The sequence below is a fragment of the Telmatherina bonti genome, assembly GCF_933228915.1.
Source record: "Telmatherina bonti genome assembly, chromosome: 9".
In the NCBI taxonomy this organism is placed as follows: Eukaryota; Metazoa; Chordata; class Actinopteri; order Atheriniformes; family Telmatherinidae; genus Telmatherina; species Telmatherina bonti.
In genome coordinates this window covers 32,355,893-32,382,391 of record NC_136627.1, presented here as the reverse complement: position 1 = coordinate 32,382,391, position 26,499 = coordinate 32,355,893, and the positions used below count along the sequence as shown (strand labels likewise).

The 26,499-nt window shown below is 41.9% G+C and overlaps 1 protein-coding gene across 3 annotated transcripts; it reads left to right on the top strand.

Annotated features, from left to right (window-relative positions):
* The first annotated feature begins 630 nt into the window (after nt 1-630).
* Nucleotides 631-26,197, top strand: bcl9l (bcl9 like). Of its 3 annotated transcripts, XM_079246522.1 has the most exons (10): nt 631-1,453; nt 1,559-1,695; nt 15,978-16,053; nt 16,217-16,622; nt 20,565-20,684; nt 20,986-21,160; nt 21,315-21,399; nt 21,732-24,108; nt 24,195-24,449; nt 24,540-26,197. In XM_079246522.1, the coding sequence occupies exons 4-10, from the start codon at nt 16,301-16,303 to the stop codon at nt 25,691-25,693; spliced, it is 4,488 nt and encodes a 1,495-aa protein (XP_079102648.1). In that variant the 5' UTR covers nt 631-1,453; nt 1,559-1,695; nt 15,978-16,053; nt 16,217-16,300; the 3' UTR covers nt 25,694-26,197. The 3 variants fall into 3 exon arrangements, with proteins under 3 accessions (XP_079102648.1, XP_079102649.1, XP_079102647.1); XM_079246523.1 differs by having other exon boundaries at nt 631-1,695; nt 15,978-16,043; XM_079246521.1 differs by having other exon boundaries at nt 631-1,695.
* Nucleotides 26,198-26,499: the final 302 nt, after the last annotated feature.

Genomic DNA, 26,499 nt, shown 5'->3' with positions numbered 1-26,499 from the left:
AGATTTAGGAGGAAAGGCCAAGATAGAGGGTTGAGTTTACAAACTGCCACTGAAAATTAGGTCTTTAAATATCTGATATTGTCAAAATATTTAACATTTAACAGTCATGTTTAAAGACTGAGAAGTATCCTCTTGGAATTTGAACAAAATTTGCCACATTCTAGTGAGCTACAACCCAACCATGCTTGCTAAGCTTTTGGTGAAGGCACCTTTTATACCCAGTCCTGGTACCCTCACATTCTTGTATTAAGTTGATTGTTAAGTCTTTCACACTACCTTACTGTGTATCTTATTTACGCTTGTTTTAAACTCTTTTGCTGTTTTCTTACAATAGAATGTCTTTATTGCCATGATAACCAGTCCTATGAGATCTAAAGTGTGATCCAATCCATATATCATATCTGAAATTGATATAAATTGAACAGATAAAACCAGCATAAAAATAGGGGGAAAAAAGGAAACTTGTTACTACTGCCAAATCTAAACTTATTAAAAAATAAATATAAGTGGACAATGACAATGGCAAATATTTATTTGGACTGGATTAAGTACAGGTTGAAACAAACAAAATAAACATTTTTAAATGCAATGAACACACTTTAAATGCACTCCTATCACAGTTTTCCTGGAAGTCATTCGAGAACAAAGTATAAAAAAGCGACTTGGATAAGAAAACCACATAATTTACTATTGCTGGTAGTTTATTTGGGTGCTTCCTAGGTAATAAGTGTATTACCATGAATATGTGGCAGAAGGACATGCTAGAACTGGTCTTTTCTGGCCTTATATTAATTTATTTCACATTAAAGTTGGAAAAAAAACTTTGTATATTTGCAAGAAACCCTCTTAATTCATTTTGGGGATAATTGCATTTATTTATTTATTTATTTATTTTTACTACCCAAACCACTAGATGGAGCATGTCTCTGAGGAAAGAGCAGATTTAACAACCGGCACTTCTGTCGTTTCTATATCTTCACTTTAAACATAAATTCAACTACATTTGCAGTAATTTGCTTCCCTTGTGGAAGACTGACTGAAATCAGCCGCTTTGCACTTAACTGTAAATCTGGGACTGTAAATGATTTAGATGGACATGCTGATAAGTCATGTAGAAAAAGAAAAAAAATGGTCTGTAAATAATCGAAATAACCTAATTTGATTTAAAGGGTGGTGGATTTAAATTGTCAAAGCTAAGTGTGTGTGTGTTTTGTTTTTTTTTTTTTTTTTGTTTTTAGATATTTGGGTATTATATTGTGTTAATAATATAAATGTTAATGTAATAATGTTGCAGGAGCACAGAAGTCCATTATGACACATGAGTACAGTGACATACGGATGCCCGCGTGGCCACTAATGACTGTCAGCGGCTGGGAGCGACATGGACACGCAGAGAAATGCAACGTCCTGCCCTCCTTCATCTTGAACAGTGGGAGTCATGAACCGCTGCAAGGTGACGCGTCCTCTGATCTGAAGCAAAACTTCAGCGCAGACATGCCGATGATATTTATCACCATCTGAGTCAAACTGCAGCAGCTTCTTTCCTATCAAACAACAGGATCGGGACCATCTTGCGCAGTGATACCGCGAGCGGAGCAAGCGGCGGCGGCAGCAGCGGCCACTCCGGGGAATGTCGACCGGCCGTCAGTCCTGACAGCATCGGCCTCTTCTGATCCCAAACAGCCGCCTAACGGGGTAGAGTACATCCGCATTTCCAACCATTGTCACAGCCCAAGACTGTCCGCATGTCGCACGTCTCAGAGCTGTCTTTCTTTATGAGACAACTTTCTCTTCTTTGTAGGAAGTCAGCGCGTCGCTAGCAAGCCAATAACAAAGTTCAGCCCCCATTAGCTCGCTTTGGTTCGCCTTGCAGATGTGTGCTAAATGGAAGCAAGTAGCCTAGCGGAGGCATGGATTAGCATGCTAAGTTAGCCCGTGGACCTGGCTGGCGCAGCAGGTGAGCGGCGAGGTTCACGTCAGGGCCATGTGTCCTTAAATCCTGCGATGCTTGCTGAACTTTATGTGTCATCGCTGCCGGTATGTCGACGAGCTCGTCTAAATCCAGATGTGTCAAATTTACCAATATTAGCTCGTCAGCTAGCTAATCTGTCAGACTGGAGCAGAGCAGGATTTGAATGGTTTTGTTCTATTTTTAGACTTTTCTTTTATGATTGTCATTTAAATTTATTTATTTTTCTTGTGTGTGTGTGCCAATTGGAGATACTTAAGATTGGTTTGATGAGAGTGTTTTATGTTTTATCTATGTGAGTGTGTGTGAAAAGTGAGTATATGTGTAAGACTTTGGGTAAATTCTATATTTTTGTATGTGAAGGCAGGTTAGTTAGTTTATTTATTTCAAACAAATGAAATAAAATAGGAAAAGAAAAATATACATACATATGTACATACACACGTGTACAAACTAATTAAAATAATATTAATCACAAATATTAATAACAATAATAATTCCTAATCAATTTGATAATTAAATAAATTCGTGAAATAAAAGGAGTTTGAGTTTTTAACATTGTTTTATTCTTGCTTTTTATTTTGTAAAGAACTTTGTGCTACTTTTGTATGAAAAGTGCTATATAAATAAACTTTGATTGATTGATTGATTGATTGATTGAACGTGCTAAACAGCTGAAGTAGGTGACAGACTGTGTAATATCTGTCACTTCCAGCCTGACAGCGGCCATGTGGAGACACAAGCTGCATGTTAATCTGCTGACACCACCTTGTATGATCAACTTTTATCATACTCATGTAAAGTGTAAAAAACAGTGGAAATATTTTTATTTTTGTTCGAGACATTTGATTTCAACATATATTTAAAGGCACTGTGAGGCAACAACTGTGGAGTATAGAGATGAATATGTTGGGACCAGTAAAACTGTGGACCCCTGTTGTAGTTGTAGTTATTGTAAAGCAAAATGCTGCTTCTGCAAATAGTTGATTATTTAAGCACACTCACTTTTTTTTTTTTTTACACTTTCCTCTTCCTATTTATATACTGAGACATATGTGTGTGTGTGTGTGTTTGTGGTTTTGTCCCAGTTTAAACACATGACAACCCCTGACCCTGTCCGATCAGCCTGTTGAATGTGGTGTGATAATGCGGCACTTAAACCAGTTTGCAGAGAGGTCTGCTGGACCTTTTCCTTTCTATGTGAGAGTGTGTGTGTGGACAAGCAGTGTGTGTGTGTATCTACAATATCCTGGTGTACTATATATAGTACCTAACAGAGTTTGCAACTTGATCCGAATTGTCTTTCAGGGCTCCAGTGCGCTGTATGTTTCCACTGGAGGTGAAGTTTCTCTCTCTGCTTCAAGCATCATCTTTTCGGACTTGTAGTGGACAATGAAGCAAACTTTGTGAAACATGATAAATTTAGTAAATTAATGTTTGCACACACACGTCTAAACGTGTGTGTTTATGGTAAAAGGCATCTTAGATCAGTGAGAAAGCTTTTGCATCTATAGCGGTGCAGCACGGGTGTCTGTGTGAAGACCGTTTCCTGCATCTTTTCTTATCCAGAGTCGATTTGAGTCATGAAATATTTCGTCCGCTGCATGTCCGCACACACACCGCTCCACTGCAAGCTGACACAGATTTGAGCTGCTGACAAAGTGTTTCTTATCTGGTTAGGTGATCTGAGAACTTTGGGGTGAGTTACAGAGAGCACCGCTAAGGTGAGCTATGAAAGAATAATGTGATATTGAGAATGTTTCCTGACGACAGTGAATACACCAACACAATTACGGACAGGCTAAATTAAAATAAAATAAATAAATAAAAGCCACAGTCTAATCCGTAAAGATAAAGCCTTTTTATGGCACCTTCATTCTGTCTCATATTATCGCCCCGCGGTTGTTTTGTGTCTATGCGCTTATCTCGTGCATGTTTTGCATACAGGCCTGTCAGCTTCTGTCAGCTGGCTCTCAAAACTTTCAAATGACCTCGATACATTTAGTCACACCAGGCGGATACAGAGAGCAGAACCCTGGCCAGCTTTTGAACTTGGTTTTGTCTGGTCAGGTGAGAACGGTGCCATTTGAACTCTGTGCTTTATAAACACAGCGCAGCCTGTGAGTGTGACACAACACGCGTGCACCCTGCAGCCTTTGTACTAAGTCGCTTCTGACCAGAAGTGGGACTGTCATTTTAGCCAACTGCACATTAAACCTTTAGTTTCAGCTCTCTGTTGCATGAAAGCAGATGTTAATGTCCGATGCTCTCATTGATGTTGCAGCAACACAATAGTTTTTCTATATTTCTGATCACTGATAGAGTTGACTTAATCAGATGGAAAAAGTGATCAAAGTGGACTTTTAGGGAATTAAAGCAGCTATAGGTGGATTATTGTAGGCTTTATAACCAGTGAGCGTCCACTCCTACTGTCCTGAGTATTATGAATTACGCACAAAGGCCAAAACTCTGGACAATCTGGTGGTGATTGCTAGATTTCTGTCAGGAAAATATTTGTGATAAAAATTTAATGTTTTTGTCTTGTCTTATAGTCAGATTAAAGTAAAGTATTTTACTTCTGTTGAGAAGAGTTTATGCTCTGACTACAGCGTTAGCAGCTGTTTTTAGTTTCTGTTTCGGAGTGATGATGCGTTAGTCATTCATTCATTTTCCGATACGCTTAGTCCGATTAAGGGTCACGGGAAGCTGGAGCCTGTCCCAGCAGTCATCGAGTGAGAGGCGGGGCACACCCTGGATAGGCCAACACAGAGCAACAAACAATTCACGCTCACACTCACTCATAGGAACAATTTAGAGTAACCAGTTAACCTAACATGCATGTCTTTTGACCGTGAGAGGAAGTCGGAGTACGTATGTTTGCATGTTCCCCCGCTTGTATCTGTTGGGAGAACATGCAAAGTCCACACAGAAAGGCCACCGTTTGAGCCTCCCCCTTAGCAGAGCATCGAACCAGCAACCTTCTTGCTGTGCTAACCACTTCTCCACCATGCAACCCTGAGGATGCTGCAGCTCATCACAAATGATCTACAGAGGAACGACCGCTCGCTTCTGACGCTGTTTGGTCAAATGAACTGGAAAACACTCAGATGTAGGGATGCTGTGTGCAGCCGTGTTTCCAAACAGTAAACACTGATGGATTACAGAGAAAATGCAGCCGTTTTATATGAAATTGAGAAATATAGCAGATTTTAATTTGATAGTATTCAACAAACGCTTCACATAATCTTTTATTTTTGTTCTTGGTGCACATGGACATGACTAATATGCACATCGTGGAGCAAAAAATACTTTTCTTTACCATTAGATATTATCTTCCCCAGAGAAGGCCTTGCTTATTTCAGAAAGACAAAGCCACATCATGTTCTGCATTTATATCAGCAAGGCTCTGTACTTATAGTCCACACACACAGCAGCCAGCCGTCGTGTTCCGTCCCGTTTCATCCAGTCCCGTTCCGTTCAGTCCCGTCCCGTCCCGTCCCATTCCGTCCCGTCTTGTCCCGTCACCCACTGAGAACTTCAAGCACCATAAACCCAAACTGAAGTAAAATTCCACCAGATCAAATCTCCACATTGAGCGAGAACATTTCTTAGTTCCTAAATGCTCGCGTTGTTTCTAACAGAAGAGACGATGCATCGAAACAACGGTTGATCCAAAAAACTGCAAGATTAATAAAAAAAAAAAAAAATCCACTGCAGATAAAATCTGTATCAGATTCAGTCAATCTGACAAGAACTGAAATGTTTCAATGAAGGAATAAATTTAGCATCTGCAGCGAACCAGAAGCTCCAGAAGACATTTCTCCTTTTCTTCTCATATGAACCACAATGTTCCCGCTTCCTGTTACTTTGCTGTCCGTTGCGTCCATGTGATGTGCATCGCAGCCTGCACCGCCACCGCTCTCAGATCAGCCGATGGAAACAAGCCTCAGCTGCCCAGACTGACCGTCCACTCGGAAGCAAACGGGGTGAAGTTCTCAGTTTGACACTGAAAGGCTTCGGTCCGTCAGTCTTGTGTTTTCCAGCTGCTTCTGTGCCATAATGGCCGCCTTCTGTTCACGCCGAGGATGCTGCGTCGTCGTTTTCCATCTTCTAGTTGGCCATCTTCCCAGAATGTGTTGGAAAGGATACAACCTTTGACCCTCTGTACAAAATAAACCCAGTGCTTCCCTGTGCCTCATCTGAGGCAGAAGCACAGATTGAGGTTATTTTCAAGGCTTTTTACCTTTTTGGTTTCAGGCCGGCTGAGAATCCAGTTAGTTTCCAGTTTTCCCATTTATAGCCAAACATATTAAACCCCCACTCCTTCACCTCCAAACGAAAGGATTCTAGATTGTTTTATTGGGATGATTTCCAATTTATTGTCTCTTTAGACGGTTTTTTAGTTTGTATTTCACAGGTCACTTAGCTAAGATATTAATGATGGCGCGGGCCTCATATTAACTACTCACAGTTAGACATCATGTCTGGAATGCATCGTGTTTATTTGTTTATTTGTGTCAAAGTGTGACAATGACATTAAGACAGGAGGTTTCTTTAAGGCTTTTACAGCCTCCCCTGTGTTGTAGGAAATGCCTGTCTGGTTAGTCCATATTTACTCAGACCTGTCACATGTTTTGTTGTCAAGGCAACCTCAAACCACATAGTTTTTTTTATTGTTCACCTGCGTATTGTCCAACAATGTTTTGCATTTCACTGCAATAAGTCTCATGACTTGAATCATTTTCTCAAAATTGAGCATAGATTTTTTTTTCCATGATTGATTATTTATTGTTTCATTTATACCTCTATTAATGAATGAATTGATTTTTTATTAAACCATTGCTATAGATGGAGCAGAGTTACTCTCACAGGCTGAGAGCTCCAGGCTCTGTTTTAAAACAGGTTTTACATTTTTGATGCATGAATGATTTGCAGCAGGGATGATGCCATACAAGATTATTCACCTAAATCTAATGGCTGATCTGTATCAGGCAGATATGGGTGGATTGAGAGGTGGGGTCAACCCCAGCTTAAATCTGCATCTCAAGTGTCCCGTTCAGTCATCGCTGGCTTGTCTTTTATTTATTTATTTATTGAATAAATAAATATTGAAAATAGTTTTGTTTAATATTCTATTTAATGATCTGATGATACGTTTTATAAAGTCCCAGATGCATGGTAAATACACTCAAAGCGCTTCTGTTGTTATTTACTAATGCTTTCTATCCGTCGCATTCACACCCCGACAGACGCATCAGGAGGCAGCGTGGGGTCCATGCAGTCAGGGGAAGCCTGGAGTCGAACCACCGACTTTCTTGTCGTGCTTCTTCCTGACTTTCGTCCTGCTGCTTAAACTCACCTAAGTCTGCAGCTTGTTGTGATTCATGTGAAGCATTTGGGCCGTCTGAAACCTTCCCATGTGGGCATGAAAAGAGTCGTACATGCTTATAAGATGAGTTAAGGTGAGCAAAAAGCCCAACGGAGATGAAGATAAGATCATTATTAGAACAAAAACAGTTCTGCTGAAATCTCCTTCGCGTGATTGTGCTTCTTGAAATCATCAACTTGTTTTGCTTTTTTTTTTTTTTCCCTGAAGAAAAGTGTGAGTCAGTCAAGGAAGAAGTCGTCGCTCTGAGCAAACTTTTTTTTTTTTTTTTTGAAAAGTTACATTTGCTGGAAAATGTTTACATATACGGCTGCTGGGAAGGATGCTTTTCTGTCCACATTTACTGTTTCCTAGCTGATCTGATGATTTCAAATCAAAGTTAAACCTTCAGGATCGTAAGACGTTATTACAATGCCTAAACATGCAACTCATGTAAAAATGTAACATGTAGTTTTTAGTGGCGGTGCCACCAGAGCATATAAAGACATGAGATCTCAGGGAAAAGCTGATATGGCCCAAGAGGGAGGTGTTCAGGCTTTTTACTGAGGCCTTAGTTTTACAGTCACACATGTTGCGTTAGCCACGGCCTCGTCCTAAGTGACCAAGCACATTTAACTCATTTTCCTTCTCTTAGGCTTCATTCTGACTGGCGCCAAAGGCAAATAAGTTTAAGCAGCTGATGTCACAAGCAGCTCAACTTTGTATCTGTGTTAGTGTATGTGCTTCTGCATCACACACACATCCATTCATCGGTGCTGTGAAACACTTAGTGTCTGCTTGATTCGGTCCACAGCAGCGATGTGGCGTCTGTGTTGCAGAGTGGGTTTGCAGTTTGTTCTCTCAGTAGGCCATGACTTTTTATGACTCTCTGCGTCTATTTATAACAGCTATGTGACCCACTGGGACTGAATGGGAGCTTCAGCTTTTACACGCACCTTCCTTGTATATGAACGAGGAAGTGTGTGTTATTTGGGTTTCTCTTGGAAAAAACGCAACCACCTTGAATGGCCACCTAAAAAAGGAGTGTCCTAGCAGCATTTTCCACTTTGATAAATAGGAAGTGATTTTTAAGTTGTATGTCAAACCTCCAGCTTTAACTGAGAGTGTTTGTTTCTATCAAAGACATGTAAGAGTGTGTGTTTGTCTTTTGTGCACTTATCTTCATGCCCGTGTATGACCTGGCTTTATGCATAAAGATAATGTGTTGTGGATTGTGGAACTCATTGAATTATTTCCACTTATTTGTTGAGCACAGTGACTGGAGCCATCTGGACATGATCCAGTTTTTAAATTGAATTTGTTTTCAAAGTTGCACAAATGCCAAAGGAAGGGAATGAGGAAGGTTTAATTCCTCACCTCCTTCTGCTGAAGTTTATTCTCATCTGCTTGAAGAGCACCCCCCCCCCCCGTCACATGTTCAGTAAAAGGCGTATTGATAAGATCCTAAACTAAAAGCATGTTCATTTTGTCCTGAAGAAGGAATTTTTCTTCTTCTTGTCTTTGCCGCTAACACCATGTTGACGCATCATTTTATGAACTTAATGAAAACTGTTACTTTTCTGCTTGTCAAAGCTTTTGTAACTGGATTTTTAAAACTTTTTCTAACATATTTATTCAGAATAATAAATATTAGGGATGTGAATCTAACAAAAACTCATGATTCAATTCGATTCTGATTTTTAGGGTGACGATTCAATTCAGAATCGATTCTCGATTTAAATCGATGTTTGATTCATAATCATTACGTTTAAGTAACAAAAGGTGCCAATTTCCCAAGTAACTTCATTCTTCTATATCTTAAAAGAACTAAGAAATTATTTGGGTTAAATTGTGACATGTACAAAACTTTTTGTTGCTTGTAATATTTCTTCATTTCAATTAAGAAAGAACAGACCAAACCATCAGTCTGTTGCCGTAATGCCCAAGAAAACAAGTAAAAATATTAATAAAAAGAATAAAAATGACAAAAAAAATTTTATAATGGATAATTTTTATTGAAAAAAATTTTTTTTTAACAAAAATCTAATATGTAATATACAAATTCCTCATTTATAATTGCACTAGAAAAGATGGGATTTCATTATTCTTCAACAAATCTAAAACAGGATGTTTTTGCACTTAAGATTTGTTTAAATTTGCTTAAATTTAAGATTTGAAAAATGAAACTAGAAAATGATCCATGGGTAGAAATGGATTTATTTTAAAGCCCCAGTATGTGAGGATTACTCCCATCTAGCGTTACGCTTATTGGATCCAAACAACTGATTGGTGCTCTCTGGCGTATTGCTGTTTAAAGTGCGTTCCTATCACTACTGAAGCCGCCGAGATGCACAAATGTGAAAACATCGACGTCTTGCTCAAGTTGGAGTGTCCCGAAAGGTGATGGAGTATAGGATGATACATTATTCTGCTTCGGTATTGATGCTGATCTGTTACAAGCATATCTTCCATGTATTTGGTACCAAGCTACTGCTAAAGGCTAATGTCCTGGTGGGAAATCATGTGACTAGAGGGAGGACATCAACCCATTGGCAAATCAGCTAAAAAAAATTGTGAAATGCGAAGAAAAACTCTCAGAAAATATGTTTAAAAGAAGAGTAGTTGCTTCCTGTAGCAGCTTCCGCAGCACAAGTTTTATTTTATTCTATTCTGCAGTCATTTAGCAGACACTTTTATTCAAAGACTGAAGGGTTTTATGTACCACAGTTGGGATGAAACTTGAAGCCACTGAGACAGACATGAATATAAGATGCTGGGAATCCTCAGCAAGTCAGAATTTTGCTCCATCCCACCCTAAAAACACCAGTACTGTCCAGAAATACCTTACGTTCTTGTCTTCAGAATGGCCATAAAGTTGAATCAACTCCTTAATAAAGTTTTTTTCAGAAGATTAGCATCATAACATGTATATTTACTGCAGAGCAGCTCTATTAAACTGCATTTGTTGAAGCAAAAATTGTGGTTCAGATGGCAGTTTAAATAAAAGGCGTAATACCAGTTGGTCATTTGGTCCCATGAGTGTATATTTTATAACAGCTGCTCAGACTTTGCTGCTCCCAGTTGACTGAGCAGAAGCTGGCATGAAGAGCAGGAGTTTATCTCGATAATTTGGCTGTGAAAATGGCTTGCTATCAAACTCCAACATTCCCTTCAAAATAATTACTACCATTAAAAAAAAAAAAAATGTATTTTAATTTTTTCAAAAGGGCACAAATAGCTTTTCAGTGGTTTTAGCTGGAGATGTGAAGAGCAACTTTCCTGAACTCCATGTGCCTTAAAAAAAAAAACTGGCAAATGTCAAGTCATGCATGGCCTACATGAGTTAAACACGGCGTTTTGTGAGTTGGTTCTTCATTTTCATCCCTAGTTGTCCATTTGCTGTCATTTTTCTTGCCGCTGATGTACACATACATTAATATGACATTACATATTAGTAAATCATCCTGTGAAAATGTATCCCAGGTAAACACTGCTTTCCATTTGATTCCATTAAAAGCCAGAGCAGCTCTGTTTTCTTTAGTTCACGTGCCAAGTTTGCTGGGATCTGGGTTTAACTTGGTTATCCAGACAGATCTGTGTAATGTACTGCTGTGCAATATTGTTTTTCCTAGGCATCTGCACGTGCAGATCATCACTACAGTCCATCCGTAGTTGGAGCGCTTTCAGTGACAATCAACAGGCTTTTCCCACAAATGTTTTCTTCATTTTTTTGTCCAGTGGACTGCGGTGTTTTGTAGTCATCTTTGTCTTGGTGCTCTCACCTTAAAGTCTTAGATTTAATATTGTCATTAACCTGAACTCACTGAGTTTTCGAGAGGCTGATAACTTCTAGGATTTATTGACTAATGCCACTGAATAGTGTTAAATTTTTCATTTCCTGGCAGCTTTATCAGAGCAACACACTTTTGTGTCAGTGGTTCAGTTGTGAAATAAATTGTGTAATCCAAGAGCAGGATTATTTCTTTCACATTTGGTAAAATGAGCAACAACTCTGCACCATGAAGAAGTTCATAAAATATTTTCTTTACTTTGCACTAGCTGTTGTGAGTGAGAGTTATTGTTACTTCCTTTTTTAACTTTATTTCCCCAGACAATACCAGCTGATACTCAATGAGTGACACCAGATCCTGTATTTTCCAGTCTTTTTACACACAAAGCAGTAACAAGTCCTACTGGTGTTTCTGCAGCTGTATTGCACAGTTAAACTTGGATTTTAGTCTAATTTGACTACTTTATGTCAACTTATGCATAAAAAATCTACACAAAAGTCTTCTTTTAGTGGCAGACTTTTGTCATTTCACTTCAGTTTGATCAGTTGTTTAAAGAGTTTAAACGCAAAAGGCCTTTTAAACTTGCATGGATAAATAAAAAAAAAAAAGAAAAAAGAGTTTGTCCGATACTGAAAGCTCCAGTCTGAGGCCAGATGGAGCAACATGAATCACTTCAAACCTGCTTTGGCAGAAACTGGCTGCATAATGTTGGAAGAAAAAACAGAACATCTCCCTGAAGGGAAATAAACTTTGATTGTATAACTGTCATGATATTGTAAATTAATTGCCTATCAGCCACGTTGATTGGATTTAATGCATCAATTAAATGTCATTGTGATTAAATACTAATTTATTTCTTAAGCTGAGGAGTTAAATTCCTTCATTTGTGGAAATGGAGATGTAACAAATGTAGATGGCTCATCCATCCATCCATCCATCCATCCATCCATCCCTCTACTGTTTTATCCGAGGTCATGTGGGGAGATCACCTTCAGCAGGGAAGCCCCAACTTCTCTCTCCCTGCTCACTTCTTCCAGCTCCTCCCAGGGGAATTCTGAGGCATTCCCAGGCCAGACTAGGGACATGTAGTCCCTCCAGTGTGTCACAGGTCTTCCCTGGGAACTCTTCCTGGTGGGACATGTTTAGATCAATTCACCAGGGAGGCGTCAAGGAGGCATCCTAACCATCCTAACTTGTCTGAGCCGCCTCATCCTCCATCTCTCCATGTTGAAAGGAGGGGGGAGCCTGATAAAAGGCTACTCTGATTCCCTCCCAGATGACCGAGCGTCTCACCCTGTCTCTAAGTAATGTCTCATTTCCATTCGTATCAGCTTGTCTAAACTTAACTCGCCTCAACTCGTCTCAGCTTGGTCCTGTTTCTTTTCCATTACAATTTAGTACCAGGCCTAAAATGGGCGGGGTTTGTGTAAAATCACTGTGACGTCAGCGTTGTGCACGACAAGCTCTCTAACAACACAGGACTTAGAGGCAATCTGCTACATGGTCTGAGACTCGCCGGTCGCTGACCATAAATTGTATCCATTTGTTGGAACTACTTCCAGTCTCGTCTGTTTGAGCCACTCCGACCATTGTGGTCTTTGACCCCCCGATAGTCACTTTTGAGCTTTTTCAGCTTCTCTCGACGCTGCTGAAAACTCCTTTGGTACCCATAGCCATTACGTCGGAAAGCTCTTCATAGATTTTTTTCATTTCGTCTCTCTCCATCTAGTTCCTTCTGTATCCTTTCCTCAGCAACCAAGCAAAGAAATGTCTCCACCTCAATGTTGGACCACGGAACAGACTTTTGTTGCGGCATTGCTTGTCGCGTAATGTAAACAACTTGCGTTGAGTTACAAATAAAGTACAGGTAAACGGGGACAAAAGCCCAGTGGAAAACCCTACAAACCGAGCCAAGGTGAGTTAAGTTGAGACAAGCAGATGCTAATGGAAAAGGGCCATTAGAGACCAGTTAAAACCTGTCAAAACTACTGTACAGGACAAGAGAAGGTCTTTCACACTTCTGTCACACTTGCAGTCGCAACATAGTTTAAATTCGGAGTCAAGTAAATTCTGAGGATGAATGGGAAGAGTTTCAACATGTTCAACACTCTTAACACTTAAAACCTTTTAAAAGACTGAGAAGTGCACCGGACTGGACTATGGATCTGCAGTTTTAAGCAGTTGATTCTTGGGATCAGCCTGGAAACCCCGAATTCAGGATGCCTGCTGGCCTGATGCGTGGTACATTGCTTGTTGACTGTATGCCATCATTTGCAGAACTACTACCAATGATCCATGTTTTCTGTTTTATCTGCAGCATTAAAACATATTTATATGATTTTAAACATCAACCAGAGCTAAAGGGGGTGGTGTTCTCCCAGACCTGAGACTATTGGAGACTTGAGACTGCTTTCTAGGCCAACAAGAAACCATAGTTTGCACACACAACCATACTTCATCATAGCCTTGGTAATGAGGTGGGAGTATGTAAGCAACATTTCAGATCATTACACAAAGTGAATTTTTCCTATATTTGATCGATGTGAGTTAGGCTATCTGTATTCATTTCCAGCAGTTGCTATGTAGTGAACCTTTTCTCTTCACCCAGCAGCTTGATCAATGGACCTGCAACGCCACATCACTTTCACTTTTATGCAAGTCTTTTCTTACTGTTGTAGAAAGCAGGATGAAGGAGAAAATCTGGCATGGTGATTGACCAGGACTGAAAACAAATCCTTCCGCTTTAGCCGGTTTGTTCTCTTAAAACCTAATTTGCTTTTCAGAAGAATCTGTCCAGTATGAGCAAAAGGAGCGGCAGCGAGCCATCAGATTTCTTTCTTTTTATCAACCTGTTGGTTTCACAGACATTGAGGAGAAACGAACGAGTTACTTTGACTGGATGGTAATAAAAATACTTACTAGAGGCTGATTAAGACACTCTTAAATCAGCACTATATTAGCTTACTTTGTTTTACCACACTTCCCAACTTTCACTTTGAGGACACTGCGTCTTGTTACAGATGAGTTTTGCTTTCATGCTAGTAACTGGCTATCAACACACAGACTGGCTGATTCTTAGAAAGAATGGGGAAAAAAAATACAAGAGGACATTGTTGGGGGAAGAGAAGAAAAGAAAGAGAGAAAGACACAGAGAAATAGATCAGACAAAGGTCAGTATTGGACTGACTTTTACTGGCTAGAGAGCGCTCAGAGGAGAGCTGGGATGCAGGATGGATGGAAGTTAGCTACCACTATTGAGAAAATATGCCAAACTTCACCAGTGCTTGTTTAGCCAAGCAGATGATTTGGGGTTACTTAAGTTTGTCTGGTCTGAGTTGTACAGGATGACGCCTCGATAAGGCTGAACCTCATGTCTATAAACAAGAAAAGCCCTCTTTTTGTTTTAAAATGGAGATCATGTGAATTCTTTATAATTTTTTTCCCCCTTTTTTTTAACTTTGATTTCTTTACGACGTCAACTGCAGCAGAAATGACCATGAGCCTGCTTGATATGCGCTGTCCTGACATTGATTTTAGATAGGCCTATCTTTTCGTAGGCGTCTACTGGAAGGTCAGTGTCTCACTCTGTGATCAGTCTGCCTCCCGTTTGTTGCACAAAGCAAGTGAGTCACACTTTGTCAACAGGAACGACGTCTGACTGTCCTTGTTTAAGTTAATGGGTGATGGAGTCCTGAGTCGGTGTACAAGCCACCTCTCTGTGTTGATTTGAGCCGGTGTTAATGATTACAGATTTCTGTGTTCCGTCACCTGTCAAGGTGAGCGAGCGGTACAGATGGTTCTGCTGGAGCAGAGCAGCTGACGCCACCGCACTGCGTGCAGCGGAGGGATTGCGTCATCAACCAAAAATGGAATCCAGTGGAAAAGTTTGCATGGGATCTGGATTATGTCGGCTGAATATGTGGACTGAATGTTTGTTTTGAACAGACTGTGATAACTGTTTTGGCCAACTGTCGTTCAGCAGAAACAGGTGTGGGAGGGTCTTGTTGAGACTTGCAAATATTGAAAAGCAGTTTCATGCTTTTTCTTTGTTTTTTCGCAGGCAGCTGTTCTTGGACAGATTCCAATAGAAGGAAAAAAAGAAAGTGTTTGCAGTTGGTCTCTGTGCAGAAGGGTTGCCTGAAAGAAGCCTATCCCAGTGGCAAAGGTTAAAATCAGAAGCTTGGGGTTATGGACACAGGCAGGTGGTGGTGTCAAAAGGCCGTCGGCTTGCAGCTCTGGAGCTGAACCCAGAATAAAGCCCCATGTGGTGGGAAAGTGCCCCCCATTCTCAATGTGAAGCTTAAATTCTGCTTCCATCAAGGCTGTTTATTACACCTTTACTCCTCCAGGAAAGCCAGACAGCTGAGAGCGTCCTTGTCTGGACTCTCATGTCAGGCTGAAACAGATTGAATGCAAATGTGTAAAATGTTTGTGTTAATCAGCTGAAATCAGGCTTTTGTCAGGATATCTCCTCTCCTGCTTGTTTTATGTGTGAAACAGACTGAAGGAGAGGAGTAGTTTGCTGCTCAGTGCTGCAGAATGTGCGCTGGAGTTTTTGTGGTTTGCAAAGTGTTTGTAGGGGGGTGGGACCTTAAACACTGCTGAGCTACTTCTGAGTTTCAGGTCCCTCCCCCGGCTCCAGCTTAGTTTTGATCTCTTTTCCTTAAAGGGCCAGCTACCTCTCATCTTCTCTTTGACCTTGCTCTTTTATCACTCTTTTGGCATCTTTTGTCTTCTTTGTCTTCACACTTGAAGTTGACATTTACACACAGACTGAGGACACGTATTGATAACACAGTCAGTGTTATCTGTCAGCCTCCACTGATGATATTATTCTACTGCTGTCCTCCAGATGTGTGCGCGGTCTGTGAAGCATCCTGGAGAGGAGAACATGGAAATGTGTCAGCTGAACATCTAGGTGAGAAGAGGTGAGTAACCAGACTTAACAGCTACAAGTCAGATTGATGTGTTCCAGGAGTTGTGGGTTGGATGATCTATTGAGCTTAAATATTCTATTTTTTGGGATAAATAATCTGAATATGTAAATTTGTTGCTGAAAGCTTGTGCTTATATTTCTGTTTCCTCCACCAGTGTTGCCTGTAAACAATGTAAACTCCAGTTACAGGCACAGCAGTTCTTCATACCCAGCATCCACCTCAGTCACCAGCCATTCAAATGCACACGGACAATAAACTGGCCAATCATGGCAAGCAGGTCAGCAGCGACAGCCGATCCCAGATACCCAGCGTAAACCAACCGGCTCAGCAGCAGACGGCCGCAGCACACCTGGGCTCAAAGGGAGTCGGCCCCGGCAGCCATGGAGTCAAAACCAACCAGGTTTCCCTCGGCAACCCTGGGCTGAAAGCTGTCGGCCAATCAGTGAGCAGCGTCGGAGGGATGCTGAAAACCAAATCGAAGCGGGAGCGGAGCGTCTCCATTGACTCCAGCGAATCAAGAAATGCCATTCCTCCAGTCCTGGAACCTGATGCCAAAGGAGGTGAGGTGCATGCAGTGTATGTGGAATCAGTGTTCAGCAGCTTTAAAGATGGTGTGTCTCTGTTCTAAATATACATTTCACTTCCTTTAACTTCCTATCAGCCAGATCTTTACCCGAAACACCACATTGCATGTATTTGCCTCCTCCACAGCAGGAAGTGAATGTAAGGACTGCGAGGACAGACAAACTTGTTTTCTCTCTTGCTGAAATGCCCTGACCTTTCGCTGAAGCGTCAGAATTTCCCCTCCTGGTTTTTGATTGATTGTGCCGTTTCTGTGCAGCAGTGACGTGTTTCAGATTAAGGAAAATGTAAAAATATCTGGCTTTCTTTGCTGCTTAGAGGTCATGAGATGTGAAAAGTTGAGATTGTTATCAAAGCAGGAGTTGATGAGTTTTTGTGAGCAAGTAGGAAAATATTTGTGTGCTTGTGGTTGTGGAAAAGAAGTGCTTAATTTGCATCTGTTTGCTGCTGTTTATTTAAGTCGTCCTGTGAGGGTTTGGCTTCAGATGACATAAATGTGTTTTGTGAAACTCATCTGAGCTTCCTGTATGTGACTTGAACCTCCTCTTAGACGACGCACGTGCATGCACTCACATTTCCATCAGTTCAGAGGACATTCGATTGATTTCTATTAATTCCCTGTTTTAAGCTCAGCCAGAAGTACTTTATGCTAAATTGTGGCGATTTTTTTGAAAAGAAAGTGTGGCACATGTCAGGAATGATGGCTGCAAGCAGATTACTAACATGCATTCTCTGAAAAACAGAGGGGGGGCTCCATCACAATGAGCTGCAGGAGCTGAAAAAAGGAGAAAAAAAAAGATTCAATTGAGCATTTTAAGGGAAAAAAAATTCTGGTTCATTTAATTTTTTTTTTTTTTTCCTACTTGAGCCTGAAGAGACTCCGTAGGCAGAAGTCTGAGTGTGACGTTGCTCGATAACTGGCCTTTCCTCGATAAAACCAGAAACTGGTGGTGACAAAAACAAAGGTCATCTCTTTTATGCTGCCTCTACGAGGTGGCAGTGCACCTCCTGCTGTCATTTTCTCTGTATTGTCATGGCAACTTCCTTTCTTACTGTACTGTCACTGTTTTGTTTTGTTTTGTTTTTTAGGTCTGTGGTTTCCGAGCTCATTTCATGTGTGCATATATTAAAAGGTAGCTGGCCCCTGCTGGCTCACAAAAACACTGCACAGTGAGACGAGCCAGAGCTTAACATGGACGCAAATGCTTTTTTTTTTTTTTTTTTTTTTTTTAATATATATAACTTGGGGTCTAAAAATCAGTTTTTAACATGATATATTGATTGACTGGACAACAGTCTGATGCCTCCTATGCAGATTTGATTCAGCAGCCAGTGATCAATATGAGACAATATCATGTGCTGATTTAAAATAGACTGCGACACATTCTGTATACTCAGCTGTAAAATGTTCACATCGTTTATTTGTATGAAAACTAAAAGAAACAAAGTTCCACTTGTAGGCATTGAAGTAGAATATAGTGTAAAACTTTACTCCTATTTGGAGTCTTTGGCTAAATGTTTGTAAAACTTCCTTATCCTCATGTTAGCACAGTCTTACTTCATCATAGTTACACACACCTAAAACCAAATGATTTTACATGTGTCGCACTCTGCATGACGGATGGCTGTCAGATGGATTAATGCTGGTGATGTCATTAAGTTGATTCATTGTTCCTGAAGAAAAGTTTGAGGTCCCTGCGCTCCATTTTCTGATGCATCATCATCATGATCCTGAAAAGTGTCAAAACAGACCCTCATCTTTTACCTGATCAACCTCATATCATCCTTCACCAAACAGTTTTTTTCTATTCAATTCACTTCAGCTTTATTTAGCACCAGTCACAACAACGTCAACTCAAAGCGCATCACCAGCTTGGTCCAGTTCAAGCTGATTCGTTGTGATCCAATTAAATAAATTCCCATTGGTCAAGTTTATAATAACTCTGTACATACATGCCAGTTTATAACAAGTAAATGCTTTCATAAGGAAAACAAGTGGATTTTATTTTTTGTCTGTGATTCAATCCTCCATCCTGAGACTGAACCCGGCTCGGTGAGGCCGGCAGTACATCTGGTTGGAGGTAGAGAGGAGAAAACCAGGGATAACCTGCGAAGAGAAGAATAGAAACAAGATGATAAGGTCATAGATGTGGAGAATGAAGAGCATAGACTTTTTCTTTTATGTTGGATAAAACTGTGTTTACAGAATGAAAACTTTCATGCAGATGGAAAATGCTAACGGGGCGACGAACATTGTAGTGTGCACACCAGGCCATCGCAGCTTTAAAACAACACAACACACCCCCTATGTCCTCTACATCCTCATCAGACCAGACGACACGGCAGCCATGTGTATAAAGTCTATTGGTTGTATACCGTATGTGTTGTCTGAGTGCCTTAATGTTGCACAAAAAGCGGCTTTTGCTTCAAGAGATTAAAGTTCTTAAACAATTCAGCCGCACAAACACAACATTGAGGCCCACCATCGTTGTTGATGTCATGCTGTTTGTTGGCGAAAACAGGGCCTGAGTGCACAAGCAGTATGTTGAAAGACGTCATCGTCATCATAAGATTCCAGTTCACGTTTCCACACGCAGGATTTGCCTTCTGCTTCAAGAAACCTTCGGTCTGGATCCTGTTCTCAAGCCTTTGTGCGGGTCATAACAGTGAACGGCCACAACTCAGCAAACTTTAGTGTTTTACTGAACCAGCATCGTTGCGTAAGAGGAGTCATTTTTTATTTATGTATGTTTTACACATCCTGTAAGTTCAGCTTTTTGATAAGATTTATTCTTTTTTATTCTACTCTATTCTGCAGACATTTAGCAGACGCTTTTATCCAAAACGACGTACATATGAGTGAGAACAACACAAGCACGAAATCAAACAGAAGACATCATGGGAAGGTGCTGTTGGACTGTCCAGTTGGACGCAGGTCCTTCCATGAAGTGCTACAGGCTTTTCTTTTTTTTTTTGTTTACTCCCTTCCCACCCCATAATATCGCCTATGTTATAATACAAAAAATCAAAACCATAATGTTTTTGCAAAGAACTGGGCTAAGTTCTCCAACTTTCCAACAAATGTAGCAATTTAGTCATATTTGTCTTTGTTCTAACAAAATGAGCCATGTGAGCACTCTCCAGCAACTGTATTTTGTGTCAGGCTGTTGGGAAATTGTCCACCACCTCACATTTGGAAATGTCTCACAGGAGCAGTCGGGGGATTTCAAGTCCAGAAGGGACATGTAGCCCCTTCATCATGTGGTCTCTCCTAGTTGGGTATTTCTGAATAACACTCTTTTGAGGTGTTTAGGATTCATCTTTGGGAGATTGTGCAACCGTCTCAGCTGCTTTAATTAAATCAGTGTAGTTTCTTTATTCCATTATTTGTTTTGCATCGGATAACATGGGAGCATTTAGCTGCGTGTCATTACTCAGTGTTTCTCAACTCAACTCAACTCAACCTTATTTATAAAGCCATTTAAAACAACCAGAGTTGAAACAAAGTGCTGTACACAATCAGCCAAAATAAAAACAGAATAAAACAGTTCAAATGCAAATAAATAACACAATAAAACAACAGTTTATATAGGAAATATGGAATTCAAACAATAAAACAAACTGAATAAATAGTAAATAAAACCAATAATAAAGATAAACTAAAGCACACTGACTGGAAACTGTCTTACTTTGGGTTCAAGGCTTTGGGTTTCTGTATGTCTGTTTTCCAAATCTGGATCGAAACATAAAAAACATTCATTCATCAGTTTTCCTCCAAGCAGCAGGAGGATTTCTGCTGGCAGTTCAAGGCCCAGATGTTTACTGTGCGAATAAATGTTAACACGCACCTAGATGGGTAAAAACAACCCGTATTCAGTCTGACAGTTTTCTTCATGTTGATGTGTGCGTTTATTCTCTAGAGGGTCTCATGCGCAGTAAGCGACGCTGTGTTCTGGCGAAGAAACAGCCGTACAGTGGAGATGAATGGTGTTCTGGACCGGACACAGACGATGAAGACAAGCCGCACACGGCAGCCCAGCGTGAGTCAGTCCACATCAACACATAATCCTCACTAACAGCAGTGTAATTATGACCAAATCAGTGAAAACCATGTGATTTCCCTCCCTGCCTGGTCTCTGCCAGCAGTAGCTGTGTCAGATCCTGCATACATGGCAAGACTCAAAGAAGGTGTCAGATTGGAATACTGCCTATCCCTTCCATCTGGCTTGTCTTTACATGTGTTTTAGCTCCATCTAGTGTTAGCACGATGCAGCATCAAGATCCAAGCTGCTACTGCAGAAGAAGTGAATCACTTTTGTCTTTTTTTAACTTCTTTTTCAGGTGAACGAGGGCCGACTGGTTCGATCCAGGGGCTCTCTGATCGGCTGTCTGCAGGACACCTGTCTGAATCTGGGGGTTCAGTTATGGGATGTGGAGTGGGACCAGGGCTAAAAACAGAGCCACCTCAGCCTTCACAGCAAGTGGTTTATGTTTTCACGACCAGCTTAGCCAACAGGTGAGAAGTATTTACATGCATGATGGTGCAGGTGACTTTTCTCGCTGTATAAATCAGCATTACTGTCTCATGAGCTATTTGATTACCTTGTTAGATTAAAATTTTAAAGCATTCATTAGATCCGTAGTGTTATTTTTTCTGATTTGCTTGACAGTGCTGCAGAGGCAGTGATGAAAGGGCAGACCGATTCCATCCTTCGGTTTCATCAGCAAAATGTTCCACACTCCAAGCTGGAGCAGGTCGGAGACCAAGTTAAACATGGCAGCTTTATGTTTAACCTGTTAAATCTGAGAAAAGAACATTTTTTTCCATTGTAAAGACTACAGGTGCAAATCGTGCGGGAAGTTTAATTTGTTTAGCTATTTTTGTCTCCTATACTTCCTTGTTCCTGATTCTATTTTTCACTTGTTAAGGCAGCTTTGACTAATACTGAAAAAGTGAAGTTAACAATGTTTTTTTTATTTTCTTTTTGGCAGCAACTGTTGCCGTGTAATTCCAATTACAACTAAAATTTGTTAAAATAGATATTTGTTTAACTGCAGAAGAGGTAACAGCATTTCTCTTGGCACAGGGCCACCCCCCAGGGAAGCTTTCTGGCTTGACTGAGAAGGTCAACTCAAGCAGCTCTCCACCCACAGGAACCCCAAAATCCCAAAGTGGAACTCCTCGCCCAGCCTCCGCAGGTGTTGGCTGTTCGTTGCCTCCTGCGCCACCGGCTGGACACTCCGATAATGACTCCGCTCAGGCCAGACCAGGCGGAGCTTCCAGCAGCAACAGCATCGCTGCCCACAGGTCAGAGGGAGGAAGCATGGCCACACGTGCAGGTCCAGAACCTGGAAATGGGGATGGTGCAGGGGGTATGCCACTTCCTGCAGCTACAGCATCCCCATCAAGAAGTCCCTCCATCTTATCTGCACACCTGCACAGTGATACAATCCAAAGGAGTGGCCCAGGGAACACAGATAGTCTCTCCAAAGAGCAGCTTGAACACAGAAAGCGTTCTTTACAGACGCTGGAGGATATAAAAAAGCTGTTTCTGCGCAGCAGAGGAGGTCCTGAAGACCCAGGAGGTCCCAACAGCAACTCTCCTAATAACTCATCTACCCTAAATAATAGCAGCGCTGATAGGGGTGGTATCGAAGACAATTACAACAGTACTAACAACTCTGGAAATTGCAGTAATGCTAATAATATCTTATCATCAGCTCTGGCTCCGGTGGGAGGTATGAAAAAATATGAAGAGCCCCTCCAGTCCATAATTTCTCAAACACAGTCCCTTGGCGGGCCTGTCCTAGAAAGCCCTCATATGGACTCTCACCATAACCTGCCACAACACCCCCATCACCAGATGTCTTCTCCTGGAGATGACATGGGACCCTTACTGGGGTCAGAAGGACTTACGCGAGAACAAATAGCCTGGAGGAAACTTCAAGATGAATACTACCAGGAGAAGAGACGGCAGCAGGAAATGCAGCCCTCTGCACATCCTCAGCACTTTAGAATGATGACTGAGGTGGGCATGCATGGAAGTCCCATGTTGATGAGAGGACCCCCTCCTCCTTACCACAGCAAGCCTGCAGACCAGCAGTGGGGTCCTGCCAATATGATGGGAGGTGGACTCGGTGGAAATGGACGAATGTTAGATATGCACCAAGAGGGACCTCGTGGCCCAAGGTTTATGGGACAAATCCCGAGAGGCCAACCTGGAGGTGGAGGTTTTCCCAGTAGTCCTGGAGGTGGTTTATCAATGGAAGGTCTAGGACCTCACAGGCCTCCTCGTCCGGGAATGATTTGGATGGACGATATGCCCAACATCAGTGGTGGTGGTCCCTTTCATGGCTGCTACCCCGGTGGACCCCCACAACACTTGCAAGGTGACCCTGAGCTTCTTACACGTGAAGAAATGTTCCGGATCATGGAGAAGCGTCATATGCAAGGCGTTTCCAGGTTTGAACTTGACAGATTGACTAAACAGCAGCAATCAGGAGGTCTGGGTTCAAGAATTATGGATGGTCTTGGGGGCCCGGACTTCCCTAATATGGGAATGGCCCGAGGTCCACCAGCTGGTCGAGGTGATCCCATGGACTTTCCTGGTTCACGGGAGATAATGGGTTCTCCTGGAGCAGGTCCTCAGATGAGAGAGTTGGTGGATTCTCCTTTAGGAGGCAATATTGGAATGAGCATAAACCCACAGATGAACATTCAGCAGCAGCAGATGATGCTGTCACAGAGGCTCAGAGGTAGTCACGTAGGTGGAGGGTCTTTAGGTGAGATGTTTGGCCCTGGGGAGATTTCACAAATCAGTGCTTCACAGAATGGAAGAGGAAATAAGGGAATCATCCCAGGACCTGATGGCCCCTTTCACTTTCAAAATCCTGGTCCCTTCTCTGGAGGACAGATGGATGGACCCTATCTTCAACAACCAGGCCCTGAGATGTTCGGGCCTGACCAGGTGGGCCCCAATCAGATGGGAGGCACATCGCGCCTTAGTCATATGCCCCTGACTGGAGGCCTTAGAGGAGCAGATCTTGGTCCTAGACATCCCTCTGACATGCCACTTAGCGTTAATCCTCTGACCTCTCCATCAGTGCCTCCTTCTCATCAGCTCAAGTCCCCATCTCTCAACCAGGTGCCCTCTCCTTTGTTACCTTCCCCCTCTGCTCCTGGACTGAAGTCACCAATATCCTCTGCGGGGCATCATCCCCCTCTTCCTCCTGCATCTGGAGCCGGGACTCCGTGCTCTTCATCAATGAAGTCTCCTCAAATAATGGGGTCTTCTAACCTTGGGTTGCACTCTCCATCTGCTTCTCCTGGACAACTGAAGTCTCCAGCCATGGCTGTGGGCTCTCCAGGGTGGACCTCTTCCCCTAAAACGGCTCTTCCGAGCCCAGGTGGTCCGACCAGTGGAAAGGTAATGGGAAATGGAGGAAGTGGCTCAAATGAGACAGGTACAGTTATTTCTAAACGTATCTAACTATTACAAGTGCTTTTCTTTACATTGATGTGGTCATTATTTTTTTAATATTCTTCATAGGCCAATCACTTCCCCCCAGGAGTTCCAACTCTACTCCCGTTAACCAGCCAGGCTCCATGAATCCCAGCATGCCATTTACATCCTCTACTGATGCCCCCCCATCTCAAAATCCTCTGTCCCTCATCATATCTCAGATGTCCAAGTATGCTGTTCCCAGTTCTACTCCTCTGTATCATGACGCGATCAAAACAATCGCTACTTCTGATGATGAGATGCTACCAGACCGACCTCTACTGTCGGGTGTCAGTCTTGGAGGTATGAAAACAATGTACTGTAACAGACGATGAAAATGCTAGTTTATTTGATTGTGGAGTGTTGATTGTATCCCTTGTGTTTTTTCACCAGGAAACATGGGGAATACCCAGACAACATCGATGCTCGTCTCCCAGGGCTCCATCGGTCCCCACAGTGACCCACAAAGCCCCATGGGTCTTGTTGGCCAAGGTCCTCAGCACCTCTCCCATGACGCCTCAGGACCTGTGCTTTCCTCTCCAAACCAAATGGGTATGCCTGCCATGAGTTCTGTCATCATGGGGGGAGGAGCACCTGATGGAATGGGACCCAGCAACGCATCACCGTTGTCTCAGAATCAGATGGCAGCTTTTCCTCGCATGCAGCCTCCATCACACGGACCCATGCACTCACCGATTGGAGGAATGCCTCAGAATTTTTCTCAGTCTAATGATGACAATTTTCCGCATCAACAGTTACATTTGCTCAGCAAAGGCCATCCTCACCAACGCCCGTCTCACCCATCTGACTCATTTCCCTCACTTCCCATGGGTGATGGTCCCGATTTAAGTGAAGTCATACGACCCACCCACACGGGTATACCTGAGTTTGATCTCTCCCGCATCATTCCTTCCGATAAGCCCAGTAGCACTCTCCAGTACTTCCCCAAGAGTGAGCCACATCAAGGGCCACCACCCCAGCAACATACTCCACAGCAGCTCCTAAAACAGTTGTCCTCATCTGGCCCTCAACACGGCAGCGGCCCTTCATCCAACCCACACTTAGCAAGTCTGCAGAGCATGGCCGAGCAGCAGCTGCCACCTCATCCCTCACATGGTGGAATACGCCAAAGCATGGCCATTCCACAGGGGTCTAGAGGCATGATGTCTGGTGGGGGCATGGGCCTCATCTGCCCCCCTGGGCATATAATGGGAAGGACAGGCCTGATGCCCCAGCAGCAACTCCAGCAACAGCAAGCCATGATGGCCAACAGCCTTCTCCACCATCCCCCAAACCCTTACCCTGGCATGATGCCCTCTCAGCAGCACTCACATAATTTAATGACTCAGCAAAACATTATGATGATGCAGGCTAAACAGCGAGGCATCTCACTTCCAGGGGAGCCCTTTGGACATCAGGGTCCTATGATGGGTCCTCCCCACCCTCAGTCTAGTATGATGGGCCCACAGTCCCTCAGACAGCGGGGAATGTCTCTGGAAAGTCCCATTGGCTATGGCTCCGGAGGTATGGCCAATATGCCATTCTGATCCAGCTCAACTGTAAAAAAAACAAACAAAAAGAAAACAACAACAAAAAAAAACATGTTTGCTTCCCATTGTGTCCAAATTTTTTCATTGTTATTCTTGTAATTGTTTAAGAAAATAAATTGTTGAGGGGAAAAAAAGAGACAAATCAGTGATAATCTTCAAATTTTGGATTACAGCTGATTTGAACAATTGAATATTTAAAAGCACTGTAACACTGTTCAATAACAAATTTGAAGCCATTTTCTAAAATACTGTAAAATGTGTAAATTTAAAAAAATGGAAAATCTGTGTATTTGTTGTGGGAACAGAGTGGCAGTCGGGAGAGGTGTGCCTCAAATTTCTATTTGTTTTAATATCATTGATTTATTTTGTCCAACTACCAAACTGTTGTGCAAAGGAATTATATAAATATAAAACATAATATATACTTGCTGTACATAACATGCAATTTGTGATTGTTTGCAGTTCTGTGTAACTGTGTTTTAATAGAAGTCTAAAAATAGAATAATCTCTGAAATTGTTTTGGCTATTTTGTTATTTATTTCTAACACAAAAAAGGGGACAAGGTTTCTGTACAACATGAAGTCTTTATTGAATCGAGTCAGCAGTATTTACAGCAAATGATACATTCAGGACAAAAGTATTGTTTCACAGAGAAAATAGTTTAAAATGCAGTCAACCATAACACAATGCATAGTCGCTGGGTTTACACAGGGCATAATATTCCTGATAGGATTAGTTTAAGAAGCCCAGGTTTAATAAAAATTGTTCATGTAAACACCTCAATCAGAATAAAGAAGCCAAAA